Raw genomic sequence first — 19,163 nt, 5'->3', positions numbered from 1 at the left:
GCAGACAGTCTGTCACCAGCCAGAGAGAGTGCCAGGTCGGGGCCATTTGGCTCGTGGGTCTTCTGGGTGGTGTAGCTGGCACCTGGCATTGCTAATGGAGCTGGAAGAGCCTTTTGTTTGGGAGAACCAGCTGTAACTGAATGGTGCCCAGCAGGGACATCATCTGCAGTTGGAGCTGATTTGGGAGGAGCTCTCAGGTATCTCAGAGCTGCAGGCCTGGGGAAGCTCAGCATCAGACAGACCAGCAAGCTCAGCCTGGCCCTGGAATGGGATCAGCCCTAAAAACCTCATCATTTCCTCCTCTAGGAAGGGGTCAAATAACTTATCACAATGGGTGATTCCAAGGACGAAATGAGTCAGCTCTCACACAGCACTTGGCACAAAGTGGAGCCTCATTCATCCCTGAACCAAGCAAGCCTCATCAATATCAGAACATGTGATTCCTTTGTCCCCCCAGCTCCCTTCCTCAGCCTCTTCATCAGAGTTCGTAGCCTTGTTAAAGTGATCATTCTACAGACTGATGCAGAATGACTAGCATCTTGTCGCTTCGTGTTAAATTGCAGCTGGGTTTGTGTTCAGTAGCAGACTCACATATGCTAGTGTTTCCTCTCCGGTTTTCCTACGTGGGAAAGGCCCGAGTTTCCATTTTCTTGCACGAGGAGTGCTGACCACCCAGGCCGGTCAGCGTGCTCAAGTGGGCGAGATGTCTCACGTGCTATGATCCCTGCAAGAGCTGCTTTGGTTAGTTTCCTTGTCATCCGCATCTTCCTCCTGTGAGGTCGCCATTCCACTGCTGCTTTGTAACAGTTGTCACAGCAAGTGGCATCTCTCGAGTCCCCCAGCCCTCTAGTCATACCTTCTCCCCCTTCCTGTCTTCTTTCTGTCTTGGGGGGTCTTCCTTGTACATGCAGGCATGCACGTTTGTTGTCATTGTTTAGTCTTTAGGTCGCATTTGACTTTTGAGAATCCACGGACTGTAACCCGCCAGGCTCCTCTGTCCACGGGATTTTCCAGGCAAGAATACTGAAGCGGATTGCTGTTTCCTTCTCCAGGGGATCTTCCCGACCCAGGGATTGAACCCGCATCTCCTGCGTTGGCAGACAGATTCTTTGCCACTAAGCCATCAGGGAAGCCTCACGCGCGCACATTCCCAGGCCCTGAGCACATATGCGTAGGCATGCGTGCACACTTGCATGCGAGCACACGGCCTCGCTGCGGCCTCTCAGCCCTGCCTTCTGAAACGCGTGTGACAGCTTTCTCTGGTATCCTCCACCCTGCCCATGTGCAGACATGCCCACCTGCTCGTCTCACACATACTCGGACCCTGTAATTGTCCAGAGAACACTGTCATTTTTGCACTTGTATTCCACTATATTCAGTTCAGTTCAGTTCAGTTGCTCAATCCTGTCCGACTCTTTGCGACCCCATGGACCACGGCACACCAGGCCTCCCTGTCCATCACCCACTCCCGGAGTTCACTCAAACTCACGTCCATTGAGTTGGTGATGCCATCCAGCCATCTCATCCTCTGCCATCCCCTTCTCCTCCTGCCCCCAATCCCTCCCAGCATCAGAATCTTTTCCAATGAGTTAACTCTTCGCATGAGGTGGCCAAAGTATTGGAGTTTCAGCTTTAGCATCATTCCTTCCAAACAACACTCAGGACTGATCTCCTTTAGAGTGGACTGGTTGGATCTCCTTGCAGTCCAAGGGACTCTCAAGAGTCTTCTCCAAAACCACAGTTCAAAAGCATCAATTCTTCGGTGCTCAGCCTTCTTTATACTCCAACTCTCACATCCATACATGACCACAGGAAAAACCATAGCCTTGACTAGATGGACCTTAGTTGGCAAAGTAATGTCTCTGCTTTTTAATATGCTGTCTAGGTTGGTCATAACTTTCCTTCCAAGGAGTAAGCGTCTTTTAATTTCATGACTGCAGTCACCATCTGCCATGATTCTGGAGCCCAAAAAACAAAGTCAGCCACTGTTTCCACTGTTTCCCCATCTATCTGCCAGAAGTGATGGGACCGGATGCCATGATCTTAGTTTTCTGAATGTTGAGCTTTAAGCCAACAGTTTCACTCCCCTCTTTCACTTTCATCAAGAGGCTCTTTAGTTTCTCTTCACTTTCTGCCATAAGAGTGGTGTCATCTGCATATCTGAGGTTATTGATATTTCTCCCGGCAATCTTGATTCCAGCTTTTGTTTCTTCCAGTCCAGCATTTCTCATGATGTACTCTGCATAGAAGTTAAATAAGCAGGGTGACAATATACAGCCTTGATGTACTCCTTACCTGATTTGGAACCAGTCTGTTGTTCCATGTGCAGTTCTAACTGTTGCTTCCTGACCTGCATACAGGTTTCTCAAGAGGCAGGTCAAGTGGTCTGGTATTCTGATCTCTTTCAGAGTTTTCCACAGTTTGTTGTGATCAACACAGTCAAAGGCTTTGACATAGTCTGTTATATTAGCTTATAAGTATTTTGTGAGTAATTATTTCCTCATTAATAGGAAATAAGCACTATCCTTAGTGCTTCCTAATTACTTATCATTTCTGCTCCCTTACGGTAAACGGTTAGAACTGAATATAATGGAATACAAGTGCAAAAATGACTCTGTTCTCTGGACATCCATGGTTTGAAAATACGATCACCTTTTCACCTTTTAGTCCCTTTCTGTGTTAATTTCCACTTTTTAAGTCTCAATTTAACCCCCACCTTTCCTCCTAATCCTGTGTCCTCATCTCCACCCTCAGTCTCTCTTCTGCCAAACTGGGATAGCTTCAACATCCCAGTCATCCCTGTCCTAATGACTCTGAGCTTATTTCTAGAAATATATCCTGCATGATATTTTTGATCACCTGCTTACTTGCTCATTCTCCTCACTTAGTTATGGGCTTCCTAACGTAGCTATAGGATGGCATTCAAATGTTTGGGTTTGGGATTAAGCCAGTCCTGAGTGGGGAGATGGCTCTTCTCCTTGCTGCTTCTGTTACTTAATCTCCTTGAGCCTTGATTTCTTCATCTGTAAAATGGAGGGATAAAAATAGCTTTATGAATTTGTGGTCAAGGTGAAACGAAGCAGTGCCAATGAAGTCTCAGTTCAGTGTCTGAAAGTTGGCGTTATTATAGCTTTCTTCTAGCATGTCAAGTGACTGCCTGCCAGGGAAGCTGACATAATGGGGGGTTCAGTCAGACATTTGGAAAGACGAGCGAGGCGAGGAGGGTGAAAACAAAAAGCAACAGGGAGAGAGGAGACTCAGGCTGTTTCTCTGGAGCACAGGGGACGCAGGCTGTGCCGAGAGGTGGTGAAGGCACCTTCACACCCTCCTGGAGGGCTGCCACGCTGATTTGCATTTCAGTCACATTTATGACAGCCTCATAATGGATTAAGAGCCCTAGCACTGATATATTAAAGCTTAATGGTGCATCCTACTTTTGTATTGATTTGTGGCAGCAAATATTTGCTGGTGTGGAGAGCTGGGAGCCAGCCATGTTCTTGGCATGGTGGAATTGCTGCCTGGTGGGGATCCCACCAAGTGGGAGGGACGTGGGAGCTGGGGATGAAGACAGCAGCTGCTGGGAATGCAGACCCTGGAGGAGACTCTCAACCAATGCTGATTTCCATCTGATCCACAAGGAAACTTGATCTTGAAACTTTAAGACCATGAGAAGGAAGCCTCTGGGCAGCCTGGGCTGATCCCCGGGCTTCCTGGTGATTTGTTTCTGGTTTGGCTCTAACTCTGTAGCTCTGTGCTATGCCCCCCAGGCTAGGGCTTCAGCTCTTCTAGTCAGTCCTCCCAGGCTATTGCTATGCTCAGTTCTCTGCAGGTGAATGACCCATGCTTATCCTGGAAAGATAACCCGAGACCTTTCCAACAGAATATCCAACCTGGGTGATTGGAAAGTGAGAAGAAGGCTAATTCATTAATGTATTATTCATGCACATAATAGCCCGTGTTGATTGGAGCATCTACCATATGCCAGGCACTATTGTAGGTAGAGGCGGGGAAAACTACCACAATTTGGCTGCAACGTCCCTGGTTTTAGTACTGAAAGTCCTATATCCCAGGAAACCTCTCTGTTCTGTGCAAACTAGGATGATTGGCCATGCAGATGGAGGCACTGTTGATATCGCAATAAACTGGAAGGTTCCATTCTAGGGGGAGAACTGCCATGAAACAGCCTGGTGTATATTTCTTTGTTTTTATCATATAATTTAAAGAGGGTGATATTTGGAGAAGGTGGCAACAGAGGATGAGGTGGTTGGATGGCATCATCGACTCAATGAGTGTTGAGTTTGAGCAAACTCCAGGAGATAGTGAAGGACAGGGAAGCCTGGTGTGCTGCAGTCCATGGGGTCACAAAGAGTCAGACGCAATTGAGTGACTGAACACAGTTGTACAGAGGGTTGTCAGCAGAGGTCTCATGAAGAAGGTGACATCTAATGTTTCCATGGCTCTGAGGGAACGAGCTGATGAGAGATGTAAAGGAAGAGTGTGTCACACAGCTGCGAGCCCCCAAGGCAGGAAGGCAGGGCCGCCCGTGAGGTGAGAGCAAGCTCTTGGGTTCAGACCGTGTGTGACCTTTCAGGATATGTGAGGATGTGGGGTGTTTCTTGTAGACGTGGGAAGCTCATAAGAGGCATATACCCTTCTTTCAAAAACTCTTGTCTGGCCACCCCGGTCTGATTTGGCAGCCAAGGCAACCTGGGCTTGGGAGAATCCAAACAGAAGTTGTGCAGATAAGGGAAACTCCGGCCCACTTTGGTTCTGATGGGCCCTGGATGCCCAGGATGGCTCAGCCCCAGTGGGGTTAATCCTGGCATGTTGGTCTTACTCTGGGGAAGGAAGATTCAACTCCCAGAGCCCCTCAGAGCCTGCTCCCTAAAGCCTGCAGGGCCTGCCTTCAAGAGCAGGAGAGAGGCCCCTCTCTTCCAAGTGGCTCTTGGCTGCGGGGGCAGTTGGCAGAGCGAGTGGACATGGAGGACACAGGATAGCACACAGCTAGATTTCCAAGTCTCAGACCTGACACTTGGCAGCAGGAGGGTCTGTTAAATTATTCAGATCACATATGTTTATTATGTTTTTGCATCATAAAAAAATGCAAACTTTACAGAAACACATTTGTAAAAAACGGAAATCTCCCTACAGTTCAATGCTTATTCCTCCTATTTTCGTCCTGATGTTTACTTCCATTTTTAATGGTTACTTTTGACAAGAATGGAAATATACTGTATACAAAAGCATCAAGTGTGTTTTTTTTTGTCCTTAGTATGTTTTAGGCATCTTTGAATTTCAATTGTAATCAACGAAATGGGATTAGAGAGAAGAGAATGTGGAGGAAGACTGCAGGAGGGAGTGAGCTCACGCCAGTGAGTGCCCAGTCCACCCAGCCCCACCTCCCCTTCCCAGACCCTCTCCCGGCCTCCTGCGTCCTGCAGGGATGCCTTTCCTGCCGCACGGGCTCCTGTCCTGGTGGGTCACTGAGTGTCCTCATTGGTGTTGAACTGACAGTTTCCTGAGCCGGGGCACTGACCTGCGGCCACTCAGACCATAGCCTTTCACCAAGGAGCCCCATGCAATAGCCAGCATTGCCTGCTCCAGCCTCTCAGAGGGGCCCAGAGGATCCCTGGTCTCGAGGGAAGAGACGGTGATAAGCTCCGAGCCTGCTGGTCTCTGCTTCTCAGAAGGCACAGCTTCTCCAGGTCTCAGCCCTGCCCTCAGCAGTCTCTCCTCGCACCTCCTCCCAGACCAGCCCAAGAAAAGGTAATGAAGGAACACGCGCCCTCGATGTCAGCTCCGATGGCTTAAACAGCCCCCGTCTGCTGCATATAATCACTTCCTCCATCGTTTTCTGTAATCCTTACTCTGCTTTATGACTCTTCATAGCACTTTTCATCACTGGAAACATGACAGTGGGGGTCGGCTGATTACACCCCCCTGGGGCACATCTGGCTGGCAGCCTATTTTCCTGCAGCCTGCAGGCTGATTGTTTTTCTTTTTTTGAAACATTTTTTATAGTGTTCCAAAACACCACCCCCCCCCCCCCCCCCCCCGCCGCCACAAAACCAAGGGATACGCAGCAGAATGGTGTGTGGCCCTTACTGCCTGCGTACATGCACCGAGTCCCTTCCCAGAAAGCGTGCGGCCCCAGCGTTTCGTAGCGGTTGGTGTGTGTGTGCGCTGTTCATGTATGTGCTTTTCTCTCTCCCTGCCTCCTTCATGCAGACTCCACGAGAGGGGGGGCTTTGTGCTGCTCGTAGCTTTAGATCTACAACAGTGCTTGATAGAAGCACATGCTCAGGAAATAGATTATTTTTTTTTCCCATTGTATGAATGAAAGACTAAAGACCTTGAGATGCCTTTCAGAGCCCAAGGTCGAGAAGCATCTTGGAGTGTCTTCGCCTTACCTGAAGTCCTGTTCACCTTGAAGTGCCCAGGTTTGGGGTGGAGGGGATGGGAAAACGTGGCAGAGCCTCAGTGGGCGTCTCTGCCTAGGAGAAGGATCAGAGACTCCCGAAGCATGGGTGCCCTGGGGAAGGAGCTCAGGAAGGGCCGGGAAATGGGCAGCACCACTGCCCGAGGCCCTGGAGGCTGGCTATGGAAGCCTGACCACGCCCTCCCAGCTGATTGGTGCAGCATCCTCTTCTGTAGAGTCTGAAATGAGAGCGGAAAAGCAGGGCAGCTGAAATGATGGTAGAGGCTTCTGTGGGCTGTAGTTACGACAGCTTCAGATTACAAGAATGAGCCTTCTCACCCTCCTGTGACTTTGGGGTCACTCCATTGCTTCCTTTTCTTTCTGTCTGTCTCTCTTTTTCTTTTTGGCTGAATTGTGGCATACAGGATCTTAGTTCCCTACCAGGGATGGAACCTGTGCCCACTGCAGTCTGGACTGCCAGGGAAGTCCCCTTCCTCTTCTCCTTAAGGAGGAGATTTAGCAGGCCAGTGACGACGGCAACCTCATAGTTGCTGAAATCTGTTCTACGCATACTGTATATTGATTCTCCTCTTGTTGTGAGTGTATTTATCTCCATTGCCAATGTAAATATTTCTGTAACATGCAAAGTTGTATTTATACATTCTGTATTATTGATTTTTCTCATGCTGCAAACACATTTATCTCTTTGTTAATGAAAATGTATCTGGGAAATAGTAAGACTGATTTATGAGAAAGGTGAGGGGCGGGAGGGAGGTGCTGCGGGGCTGGGTAGACTGTCCTTGGCCACAGCTGAAGGAGACGATGTGGGGCCTTCAGGCGGTGCCTGTTCAATTGGAGGAAACTGCTCTCAGAGGCAAGGGATGCTGATAGAGTGCTTTTGCAAGACAGCCTGATATGCTCATAGGAGTCAGCTCTGCTTGCAGCTAGAGAAGACCCCCAAACTAGCTGTTCAGGACAGAGGAACAGCTCTGTTGGTCCCACCCACCAGTTTCAATCAGGTTTTGTTGTTGTTTAGTTGCTAAGTTGTCTTGATTCTTTGCAACCCCATGGGCTGTGTAGCCTGCCAGCCTCCTCTGCCCATGGGATTTCACAGGCAAGAATACTGGAGCAGGTTGCCATTTCCTTCTCCGGGGGATCTTCAGTAGGGTAAAAGATACTGGCTCAATGGAAAGACTGGAAGAGAGGCTAAGGTCTGCCAAGGGAAGATTGTAACCCTCATCATGAATAAAAAGGTGAAGGAGACAGACAGCCAAGCACAGAGCTGCGGCTCAGCTGCTTAAATGTGCATGCCTCCATGGGACACTTAGTCAGTGCGTGCCCAGGCAGACTTACTCTTCTAGAAATCCTTTCTTTAGCTCTGGCCAATGAGCTAGGTGCTGCCCCCCTTTGCTTCTAAGACCCCTCATGCAGCAGCTTTCTCCTAGTACTTCTCTCATTGTTTAGTTACTGTTGGTTTACTTTTCTCACCACTCATCACCCATCATTATGAACCCCTTGAAGATGCTCACATTCTTGCCTTGTCTCTGTGCTTTACCAAGTACCCCCTAACTAACTAGTTAACTGTGGATGGGGCACGTGGTTGAATGACTTCAGCCAGTTGCATCATTCGTGATTTGGGTTTAGAGAGACACCACCTGTGAAAGGAAGATCTCCTTCACCTCTCTGCGGTGGGGGTGCTCGGACACTTTCTAGCAGTTGTGGCTGAAGAGACTAATTTGGGAAACATGCTAGATTGAGTGTGTTGCTCCTGGAGCCTTCTCCGGGTTAAGCCTTCCTTGCTCATTTGGATGGGAGTCCTATTGGATGTGAACATCTGTCTTTTGCTGACTGTTGACTTGGACCCTGGCTGGCTGGCTCTTCTTTGTTCTTTCCTTCCATGTCCCTTCCAAAGCTGTGCCCTTGGACAAGAGGGTGAGTGCCCCTGGATGATGACAGTTTGGTTCCATGATTAGTTGGGCCCTCTTGCAAGCCTCCAAAGAGCCTTGCTGCTGCTGCTGCTAAGTCGCTTCAGTCGTGTCCAACTGTGCGACCCCATAGACGGCAGCCCACCAGGCTCCCCCATCCCTGGGATTCTCCAGGCAAGAACACTGGAGTGGGTCGCCATTTCCTTCTCCAAATGCATGAAAGTGAAAAGTGAAAGTGAAGTTGCTCAGTCACATCCGACTCTTAGCAACCCCAGGGACTGCAGCCTACCAGGCTCCTCCGTCCATGCGATTTTCCAGGCAAGAGTACGGGAGTGGGGTGCCATTGCCTTTTCCACCAAAGAGCCTTAGATAGGTTTATTCACTCTGAAATATGATGGTAGTACCTCCCATGTGTTAGTGAGCTTGGAAATTTTCCTTGAAAGAGGGAATATTCATTAAAGATGCGTAAAGATGGGCAATAGATCCCTGTACACAGACCCATGGCTGTGAGTGGTGAGGGATGGAAGCCATGGGTCTGGTTCAGCAAAGATGGTAGCTGTGTTTTGGGGATGACAACAGTGACCTCTACCGGGACAGAAATGGGCATGAAGCCATTAGCACTGGGGCTGCCTGCTTGTATTCCAGAACTGCTCCCTGAGCCTCTGACCAGGGGCACCGTCATGAATAAATACCAAGAGGAGAGAGGAAATCTCCATTTCAAATGTGGGGATGAAACAGTACTGCTGAACTCCTTGGCAGTTACACATCCATTCTAGGCTCATGGAAACTGCAGTAATTTAGAACAGTTCCAGTATTTAGAATCAACTGTGTAATTCATCCTGATGTTTCCCATTCATCAAAGACTTGTGTTTGTTTGTATTACCATGAGAAAAATAAAAACTGCGGAAAAAAAAAAGATCCCCCTTCCTTTCATTACAGGCAAATTACGGCAGAGTTACAACCCTTGGGGCCCTTCAAGCAAAGGAACATCTTGCTTCAATTAGATATAAATAATGAACAATAATTAGAAAGATTTCTTCATCGAATTTGTTATTTTATGTTTTCTTTCATCTGTAATGCATTGAAACGAATACAGAACTCTGTTTCTGGGCCATGTAGCAGGGCCTGAAGGAATTCCATGGAGGGTATCTCCGGAACAGGAGAAAGCTAGCTACGCTGCTGGCTCCTCTGTGTGCGGGCTGTGCAGGCTGGCTGCAGCCCTGGTCTAGTGCTGAGGATGCAAATGCGGAGCTGCTTTGGCTCTGTCTACTGAGGACACCTGATGGCTCAGCAGGTAAAGCATCCGCCTGAAATGCAGGAGACACAGGTTCGATCCCTGGGTCAGGAAGAACCTCTGGAGGAGGAATGGCAACCCACTTCAGTATTCTTAAAATCCCACGGACAAAGGATCCTGGTGGGCTACAGTTCAAAGGGTTGCAAAGTGTCGGACATGACTGAGTGACGAAACACACACATACTGAGGACCCCGACCTATGATAACACCTGCTACCAGTGACTGGCCACTGAGTGTGTATCAGCCACTGCTCCAAGAACTGAGCACACACCACCTCATTTCATCTTCACGGCAGCCTCTGCTATGGGCTCTACATCTAACCCTGGTGTTTATGTGTGTGTGTTTTGTTTTGTTTTTGATTTAAGGATTTGGAAACTGAGGCTCAGAGGGGCCAGCTAACTAACAGAGGGCCCTCAGTGTTAGTGCTGATGGGATCGAGAGGCAAGGCAAGTAATTGGACTCAGAGCCTGTGCATCACGTACCCGGCTGTGTTTTCCCTGTAGTCACGGTGAGCTCTTACTGCCATAGAAACCACACAGGGTATGGAGATGGCCAGGGAGCTGAGGGATGCTGTCTTCCCATAGGAAAAGGCTGCTGCTGGAACTTCACAGGGTTTGTAGAAGCGTATCAGGCGGATGAGCAAGATAAAGGGATTCCACGCAGAGGAAGCTCTGTGGTCTGGTGCCGCAAATGGTGATCCTGTGGAATTTCTCCTTTTAACCTTAGCTCTGGGGTCATGTGGATACAGGTGCAACAGCCAAAGATGAGCTCACTAGATTGAGGGTTGTGTGGATCAGGTTGAAATGATTGGGTCTTTTCGTGCAATCAGTGACTCATTGAGTGGTGGGAATGATGATTCTGGTTGATGAAAAGGAGAGACAGATTTCCAGAAGAGGAATAAGCAAAGGGGGATCCAGTTGGAACCTGAAGAGAGAGAGGCTGGCTCATCAGTGAGCTTTATGGTTTTTTCTTTTTTCTTTTTTTTTTTTTTTGCAATTCTATCCTATCAGCACATTGAATCAGGTACTACTCATCTTGTGTCAAATGAAAACTTTATGCCAAGTTGGTCCTCCCTGATCTGATTCCTGCTCCCTCCTCCAAAGAAGGTGCAGCTCAGTCTTCTGCTCCTTGGAGCTGATGGACATTCCTGATGCACCTGCTCCCTGCATCATACACCTGTCCTGAGCTACTTGCTTCTCCTCCATGGACAACAGACGGAGGCTCTCAGAGGTGCTTTGGATTATCTTCACCACCATTTGAATAACCATCAACAGTCCAGAGTCAAGAAGCTCATATGCAAACCCAGATTCCTTTCTTTATTCAAAAACATTAGGGGGAGATGCTTCAGTTCAGTTCAGTTCAGTTGCTCAGTCGTGTCTGACTCTTTGCGACCCCATGGACTGCAGCACACCAGGCTTCCCTGTCCATCACCAACTCTCACAGTTTACTCAAACTCATGTCCGTTGAATCAGAGATGCCATCTAACCACCTCATCCTCTGTTGTCCCCTTCTCCACCTGCCTTCAATCTTTCCTAGGATCAGGGTTTTTTCAAATGAGTCAGTTCCAGGTAGCCAAAGTATTGGAGTTTCAGCTTTAGCATCAGTCCTTCCAATGAATATTCAGGACTGATTTCCTTTAGGATGGACTGATTGGATATCCCTGGCGTCCAAGGGACTCTCAAGAGTCTCCAACACCACAGTTCAAAAACATCAATTCTTCTGCGCTCAGCTTTCTTTATAGTCCAACTCTCACATCCATACAAGACTATTGGAAAAACCATAGCTTTGACTAGATGGACCTTTGTTGGCAAAGTAACGTCTCTGCTTTTTAATATGCTATCTAGGTCAGTCATAACTTTTCTTCCAAGGCGTAAGCGTCTTTTAATTTCATGGCTGCAGTCACCATCTGCAGTGATTTTGGAGCCCAGAAAATAAAGTCTGTCACTGTTTCCACTGTTTCCCCATCTATTTGCCATGAAGTGATGGGACGAGATGCCATGATCTTAGTTTTCTGAATGTTGAGCTTTAAGCCAACTTTTTCACTCTCTTCTTTCACTTTCATCAAGAGGCTCTTTAGTTCCTCTTCACTTTCTGCCATAAGGGTGGTGTCATCTGCATATTTGAAGTTATTAATATTTCTCCCAGCCATCTTGATTCCAGCTTGTGCTTCATCCAGGCTAGCATTTCTCACAATGTACTCTGCATATAAGTTAAATAAGCAGGGTGACAATATACAGCCTTGACGTACTCCTTTCCCCAAATTGAACCAGTCTGTTGTTCCACGCCCAGTTCTAACTATTGCTTCTTGATCTGCATTACAGATTTCTCAGAAGGTAGGTCAGGTGGTCTGTTATTCCCGTCTCTTTCAGAATTTTCCACAGTTTATTGTGATGCACACAGTCAAAGGCTTTGGCATAGTCAATAAAGCAGACGTAGGTGTTTTTCTGGAACTCTCTTGCTTTCTCAATGATCCAACAGATGTTGACAATTTGATCTCTGGTTCCTCTGCCTTTTCTAAATCCAGCTTGAACATCTGGAAGTTCACAGCTGACATATTGTTGAAGCCTGGCTTGGAGAATTTTGAGCATTACTTTGGTAGCGTGTGAGATGAGTGCAATTGTGCAGTGGTTTGAGCATTCTTTGGCATTGCCTTTCTTTGGGATTGGAATGAAAACTGACCATTTCCAGTCCAGTAGCCACTGCTGAGTTTTCCAAATTTGCTGGCATATTGAGTGCAGCACTTTCACAGCATCATCTTTTAGGATCTGAAATAGCTCAACTGGAATTCCATTACTTCCACTAGCTTTGTTCATAGTGATGCTTCCTAAGGCCCACTTGACTTCACATTCCAGGATGTCTGGCCCTAGGTGAGTGATCACACCATTATGGTTATCTGGGTCATGAAGATCTTTTTTGTATAGTTCTTCTGTGTATTCTTGCCACCTCTTCTTAACATCTTCTGGTTCTGTTAGGTTCATACCATTTCTTTTCTTTATTGTGCCCATCTTTGCATGAAAAGTTCCCTTTGTATATCTAATTTTCTTGAAGAGATCGCTTGTCTTTCCCTTTCTATTGTTTTTCTCTATTTCTTTGCGTTGATCACTGAGGAAGGCTTTCTTATCTCTCCTTGCTATTCTTTGGAACTCTGCACTCACATGGGTGCATCTTTCCTCTCCTCCTTTGCCTTTTGCTTCTCTTCTTTTCATCTCTCTTATGAAAGCTTACGGTAAGGCCTCCTCAGACAACCGTTTTGCCTTTTTGCATTTCTTTTTCTTGGGGATGGTCTTGATCCCTGCCTCCTGTACAATGTCACAGACCTCTGTCCATAGTTCTTCAGGCACTCCCCTCTATCAGATCTAATCCCTTGAATCTGTCTGTCACTTCCACTATATAATCATAAGGGATATGATTTAGGTCATGCCTGAATGCCATCCTTGGTGGCTCAGAAATGCAGGAGACCTGTGTTCAATCCTGAGTCAGGAAGATCCCCTGGAGAAGGAAATGGCAGTCTACTCCAGCATTCTTGCCTGGAAAATCCTATGGTTGGAGGAGCCTGATAGGTTACAGTCCATGGGGTCACAAATAGTTGGACATGACTAAGAGACTTCACTTTCACTTTCTTTGAATAGTCTATTGGTTTTCCCTACTTTCTTCAATTTAAGTCTGAATTTGGCAATAAGGGCAGATGCTTGGAAGGCAACAGTTGGGTGGAATTTCAGAACAGCTGCAAGCTTTGGAGGAGACATGCCTCTTCATGGGCACAGTCTCTGAGTGTGTGCCCACCATATGCCAGCTCTGAATGTCAGAGAGCAGGCACTGTTGCTGGTCTTGCCATGGTGTTTCTCTTTCCTTTTGCAGGCATTTGAGTTGGAGCCCTCAGTGTACAGCCTCCTGTGTCGCCATCATTCTTCTGTTATGACGGTCTGTCTATGTGTTTCTACAGTTAAACTCTAAGCTCCTCGAGGGCAGGATTCATGTCTTATTCATCCTTTTGTCTCTCAGGCTCAGTGGCTCAGCACAGCACCTGGTTTTAGGCATTTAATGGCATTACTGAATTAATCTACAGGAAAGAAAAGTAACTTGGATAGAATGAGATCCTGGCAAGTCATGTTCCGGGCCTTGGGCCTCATGCCGCTGGGGTTTGGGAGTGAAGGATGTGGACAGTGGACCACACCTGGCTCCCACCTCAGGCGGGCCTTGTGTGGGTCCCCACAGGGTGCCCCAGGTACCCATGTTTCACATCCATGTTGTATTTTAGGACGTTCCAGGACCTGTCCAAGCAAGTGGAGATGTCTTACGGCACTGTCCGGGATTCTGCTGTGTACGAGTACTTCCGAGCCAAGGGCACCAACCCTCTGGAGCAAGACAGCACGTTTGCTGAGCTCTGGCGGACCATCAGCAAGAATGGAGGGGCTGACAACTGTGTGTCCAGTCCTTCGGAAGGCATCAGGAAGGTAGGTGGGAGCTGGCCACCCAGGCATGCGTGTGCTGTGGCAGGGGCCATAAGGCCTGTCGTCCTTGCGGAAGGAGACACCCTCCTAGAGGCATCTCCTTTGAGCACCCCTGTCACCTGCAGGGTGACCCATCTTCAGCAGCCTCAATAGGCATTTTTCATAGACATGTGGGTAAAGAGGCTCACATTCTTCAGGTAGATGCCCGTTTCTGGCAAGAGATGCCAAGGGGCTGGCAGAAGGGAAACTTAAGGCCCTTCTAAGTTTCCAAAGGATCAGGGAAGGGCAGGGAGGTTAAGCCCAAGACCTGGATCTCCCTCTTCCTGGGTTCACAGGATGGTGGTACAGAGGGGTCTGCCCACCCCAAGTGAGAACACTCAATAAAAGCAGATGCAGAGGACCAGGGCAGAGGGAGAGGAGGTGGGGACAGGGTTCAGGGAAGGGTGGGCACAATCTGGGACATGCTGTGAGCAGAGGTGTGCTTGGGAGGCGGTGGTCACGACAGCAAGTCCAGCACGGAGGCTGAATGAGGGTGGGGTGGAGCTGCGGGAGCACTGCGTGAGGAGAGCCCACGCCAGAGAGGACGGGCGGGAGAGATGAACCCGCTCTGCAGAGATGGTTAGACGTTGCTAATTTATTTCAGTGAGTTTCCACAGGGACCCAAATTAATCGTGATTGTCCCATTATGCAGATGAGAATCGGACGTGGGTCACACTCCTCATTAGGTTCTCATGCCTGGGGTTCCAGACTGAGGGGTTCGGTGTTTATCCGCCCTGTGCGGCAGAACATGTGAAGGTCACAGTGGGATGAAGGCAGATGTCGTAAGGATGTCTCTGGTGGTGGCACCTTCTTCTCAGTGACCCTCACGTACAGAGGCCACTTACTCTTGGTCATTGGTGAACAATACAAGAAAGATGTGCACAGCGCCCAGCACTGCTGTCTCTCTGCGTGGGCCTCTGCCCAGCCCGTCTTGCTCAGCATCTCTTCCCTTCTGTTCTCTATTCAAGCTGCCCCACCACTTCTGCAGAATCTTCACACATTCACATGCATTCACGCACACACTCTCACATGCACGCATGCACTCATCCAGCCTGCCTCGGTGTGTCTTACATTTCCCTACCGAGCAATGCTACCTCTGCAGAACATTCCTACAGGCTCTCTCTCACACATAGTCACTCATACACATGCTCCCACTATACACACACAGACACACACACACTAATTCACACACACACACACACACACACACGCATGCGCACACCTGTGTTCTACATCCCTGGTCACTTGGCAATCCCTTGGGTTTACTGTGGACTTCCCAGGTGGCACAGTTGTAAAGAATCTGCCTGCAAATGCAGGAGACACAAAAGGCACAGGTCTGATTCCTGGGTCTGGAAGATCCCCTGGATGAGGAAATGGCTACCCTCTCCAGTATTCTTGCCTGGGAAATATCATTGACAGAGGAACCTGGTGGGCTACAGTCCACGGAGTCACAAAGAGTTTGACATGGCTGAGCACGCACACACACGCCCTGGCCTTGCTGCAGAGGGCCGTGGGTATAAGGAGGAGTCTCCAGAAAGTTTCAAGGCCACTAGAGTCTACCCACCTTGCTCTTCATGATGAAGAAAGCCCTCAGTAGTTTGCCAGCCCCTGTCAAGAATGGGTCCAGGGAGAAAGGCAGAGCCTGAGACCTGCTTCAGAAGCAGCGGGGCTGGCTCCTGGCATGGTGTCTTGAGGCAGGGCTCTGCGTGATCGAGGAGTCCCTGTGGCCTGCATGCCCACAGGGCAGCCAGCTCAGGGTGGCTTCTCCCCGTCGTTTAGCAGAGTTAAGCAGCAGAGAGTGTCTGGGCTCTGGAGCCTGGCACATTTGCGTGTAAATCCCCGTTCCGCAGCTCCCCGGTGCTGTTTACATTGAGCACCCCAGGCTTCTTGTCAAACCTCTAGGTGTCAAGAGAAGCCTGGTCAATTTCGCATTTAGGGGGTCTCTTTAGACACTTGAAACATTTAAAAGGACATGTTGTGGTAGATTTGGAATGTTTATATTTCATAACAAAAATAATAGAATGCAGCATAGATGTGCTAGTCCTCTGCTCACAAGGTTTATTAAAACTTCTTATGTCCTCATGCACAAAGAAATACGGTGCTCTCACCTCGAGCTGCTGGGTCTCCTTTCATGCCTGACAGTGGATCTTTGTGGCTGTAGGTGACCTCATTTGCGGATAATGAATACAAAGTTGATTTAAGGCCTTTTATAAATGTAAGACTTGAGCCAAATGGCCTTTGAGTTTCCCTTCTCTGCTTTCTTTGTCTCTCATGGAGAGCCAATACCCCCATCCAAACTGGATGCTTATGAAGATTCATTGCAACAAGGCTACAAAAAGAACTTCTAAAAGAAAAGACACAGCTTTTGACTTCATCAAACTTCCGTTTATTACAAGACACTTTATAAAGAAAATATAAAGGCAAGTCACACACCGGGAGTGAATATTTACAATGCATGGAACCCATATAGGATTAATATCCTAAATGGATAGCACATGAAAACCTTTTACAAATGAATAAGGAAAGTTCAAACAATTTAATAGAAAAATGAGCAAAAGACTTGTACAGGACTTTCACAGAAGAGGTATCACGTATGGCCAGCAATCATGTGAAGAGATGTTCAAAGTCATTAGTGTTTCCAGAAAATGAAAATCAAGACCGTAAAGATAATATCGCTTTATATCAATTAGACTTGCCCCAAAGGAGAGGTGGTGGAGAAGACTGAGTAACAGGTGGTTAATTGCTGGTGGGGGTGTACTCAGTACTGCCACTTTGAAAACCAATTGTCATTCTCTTAGAAAATGGAGTTTTTCGTACCCACTGACCCAGCAATTCCACCTTATGTGTCCATCCCAAACAAACCTCTGTAGCACCTCAGACAAAAGAAAGGCCGTGGTAGCATTGCTTATAGAGCCAGGATTCTGGAAGCAGTCCGAATGAGCATTAACAAGTTTAGAAATAAGTAAGACCTGCAGGGAAATGACTAAACCACAGCTGCATGCAATAGTGTGGGTGAATCTTAATAAATTCTGTAGAAGAGAGTGAGAGTGACCGCTGCTCAGCTGTGTCTGACGCTGTGCGACCCCACGGACTGCAGGTGCCCCTGTCCGTGGAATTATCTGGCCCAGAATACTGGAGCAGGCAGCCGTTCCTTTCTCCAGGGGATCTTCCCAACCGAGGGATCGAACCTAGGTCTCTTGCATTGCAGGTGGATTCTTTACCAGCTGAGCTACTAGGGAAGCCCAAAAGAAAAATATTAAAGGCAATTTCACATGGGTCAACTGATAGAAAATAAGTCAACATAGCAACCTCTTCAGTTCAGTTCAGTTGCTCAGTCATGTCTGACTCTTTGCAACCCCATGATCTGCAGCATGCCAGGCCTCTCTGTCCATCACCAACCCTCGGAGTCCACCCAAACTCATGTCCATTGAGTCAGTGATGCCATCCAGCCATCTCATCCTCGGTCGTCCCCTTCTCCTCCTGCCCCCAATCCCTCCCAGCATCAGAGTCTTTTCCAATGAGTCAACTCTTCGCATCAGGTGGCCAACGTATTGGAGTTTCAGCTTCAACATTAGTCCTTCCAATGAACACCCAGAACTGATCTCCTTTACGATATACTGGTTGGATCTCCTTGCAGTCCAAGGGACTCTCAAGAGTCTTCTCCAAAACCACAGTTCAAAAGCATCAATTCTTCAGTGCTCAGCCTTCTTTATACTCCAACTCTCACATCCATACATGACCACTGGAAAAACCATAGCCTTGATTAGATGGACCTTTGTTGGCAAAGTAATATCTTTCTTTTTAATATGCTATCTAGGTCGGTCATAACTTTCCTTCCAAGCAGTAAGCGTCTTTTAATTTCATGGCTGCAATCACCATCTGCAGTGATTTTGGAGCCCCCCAAAATAAAGTCTGACACTGTTTCCACTGTTTATCCATCTATTTGCCATGAAGTGATGGAACTGGATGCCATGATCTTAGTTTTCTGAATGTTGAGCTTTAAGCCAACTTTTTCACTCTTCTCTTTCACTTTCATCAAGAGGCTCTTTAGTTTCTCTTCACTTTCTGCCATAAGAGTGGTGTCATCTGCATAGCTGAGGTGATTGATATTTCTCCCAGTAATCTTGATTCCAGCTTGCGCTTCCTCCAACCCAGTGTTTCTCATGATGTACTCTGCATATCAGTTAAATAAGCAGGGTGACAATATACAGCCTTGATGTACTCCTTTCCTGATTTGGAATCAGTCTGTTGTTCCATGTGCAGTTTTAACTGTTGCTTCCTGACCTGCGTATAGGTTTCTCAAGAGGCGGGTCAGGTGGTCTGATATTCCCATCTCTTTCAGAATTTTCCACAGTTTATTGTGATCCACACAATCAAAGGCTCTGGTGTAGTCAATAAAGCAGAAGTAGATGTTTTTCTGGAACTCTCTTGCTTTTTCAATGATCCAGCGGATGTTGGCAATTTGATCTCTGGTTCCTCTGCCTTTTCTAAACCCAGCTTGAACATCTGGAAGTTCATGATTCACGTATTGCTGAAGCCTGGCTTGGAGAATTTTGAGCATTACTTTACTAGCATGTGAGATGAGTGCAATTATGTGGTAGTTTGAGCATTCTTTGGCATAATGTATAAAACACAGGCATACATATATCCAAAGTAAGGGTAAAATGTAAGACTCAGGGTAGTGGTTACTACACATCGGAAAGTCAGAGCAAGACGAAAGAGAGAAGTATATTATTGGATGGAAGTCTGGGTCAGTGTTAGCTGTACAGTCACAGGTTTTTTGTTTTTATCTTTTATTTCTCATTATGAACCAAAGTTTGTGATTATTCTCATTCTTTGCACCTACCTATATTTTTGGATAAATAATTCCAGGCTGGCCAGGCAGAGTTTGGCTCCCAGACCATGCCAGCTCCCTTCTCTCCTAGCAGGCACCCAGGTACATGCCTCCTCTCACTCCTGGAGTACATGAAGAAGGCAGACACCACCAGTGAAGCCCTCTGGAGCACAATAAATCTGGAAATGGGTCCTCAGAGAAG

At 47.6% G+C, this 19,163-nt stretch overlaps 1 protein-coding gene across 2 annotated transcripts in view; it reads left to right on the top strand.

The window, feature by feature from the left end:
- Window positions 1–19,163, top strand: part of GRID1 (glutamate ionotropic receptor delta type subunit 1) — a 689,685-nt gene that overhangs the window by 629,310 nt on the left and 41,212 nt on the right. For both annotated transcript variants that reach the window (XM_027962365.3, XM_042241196.1), the window contains exon 13: window positions 13,896–14,091. In XM_027962365.3, the coding sequence (XP_027818166.2) occupies window positions 13,896–14,091 (196 nt within the window). The remainder of the gene's footprint in view (window positions 1–13,895; window positions 14,092–19,163) is intronic.

This window comes from Ovis aries, chromosome 25, assembly GCF_016772045.2.
Source record: "Ovis aries strain OAR_USU_Benz2616 breed Rambouillet chromosome 25, ARS-UI_Ramb_v3.0, whole genome shotgun sequence".
NCBI classification, from domain to species: Eukaryota; Metazoa; Chordata; class Mammalia; order Artiodactyla; family Bovidae; genus Ovis; species Ovis aries.
The sequence above is the reverse complement of the archived record's forward strand: the minus strand, read 5'-3'. Positions and strand labels throughout refer to the sequence as shown.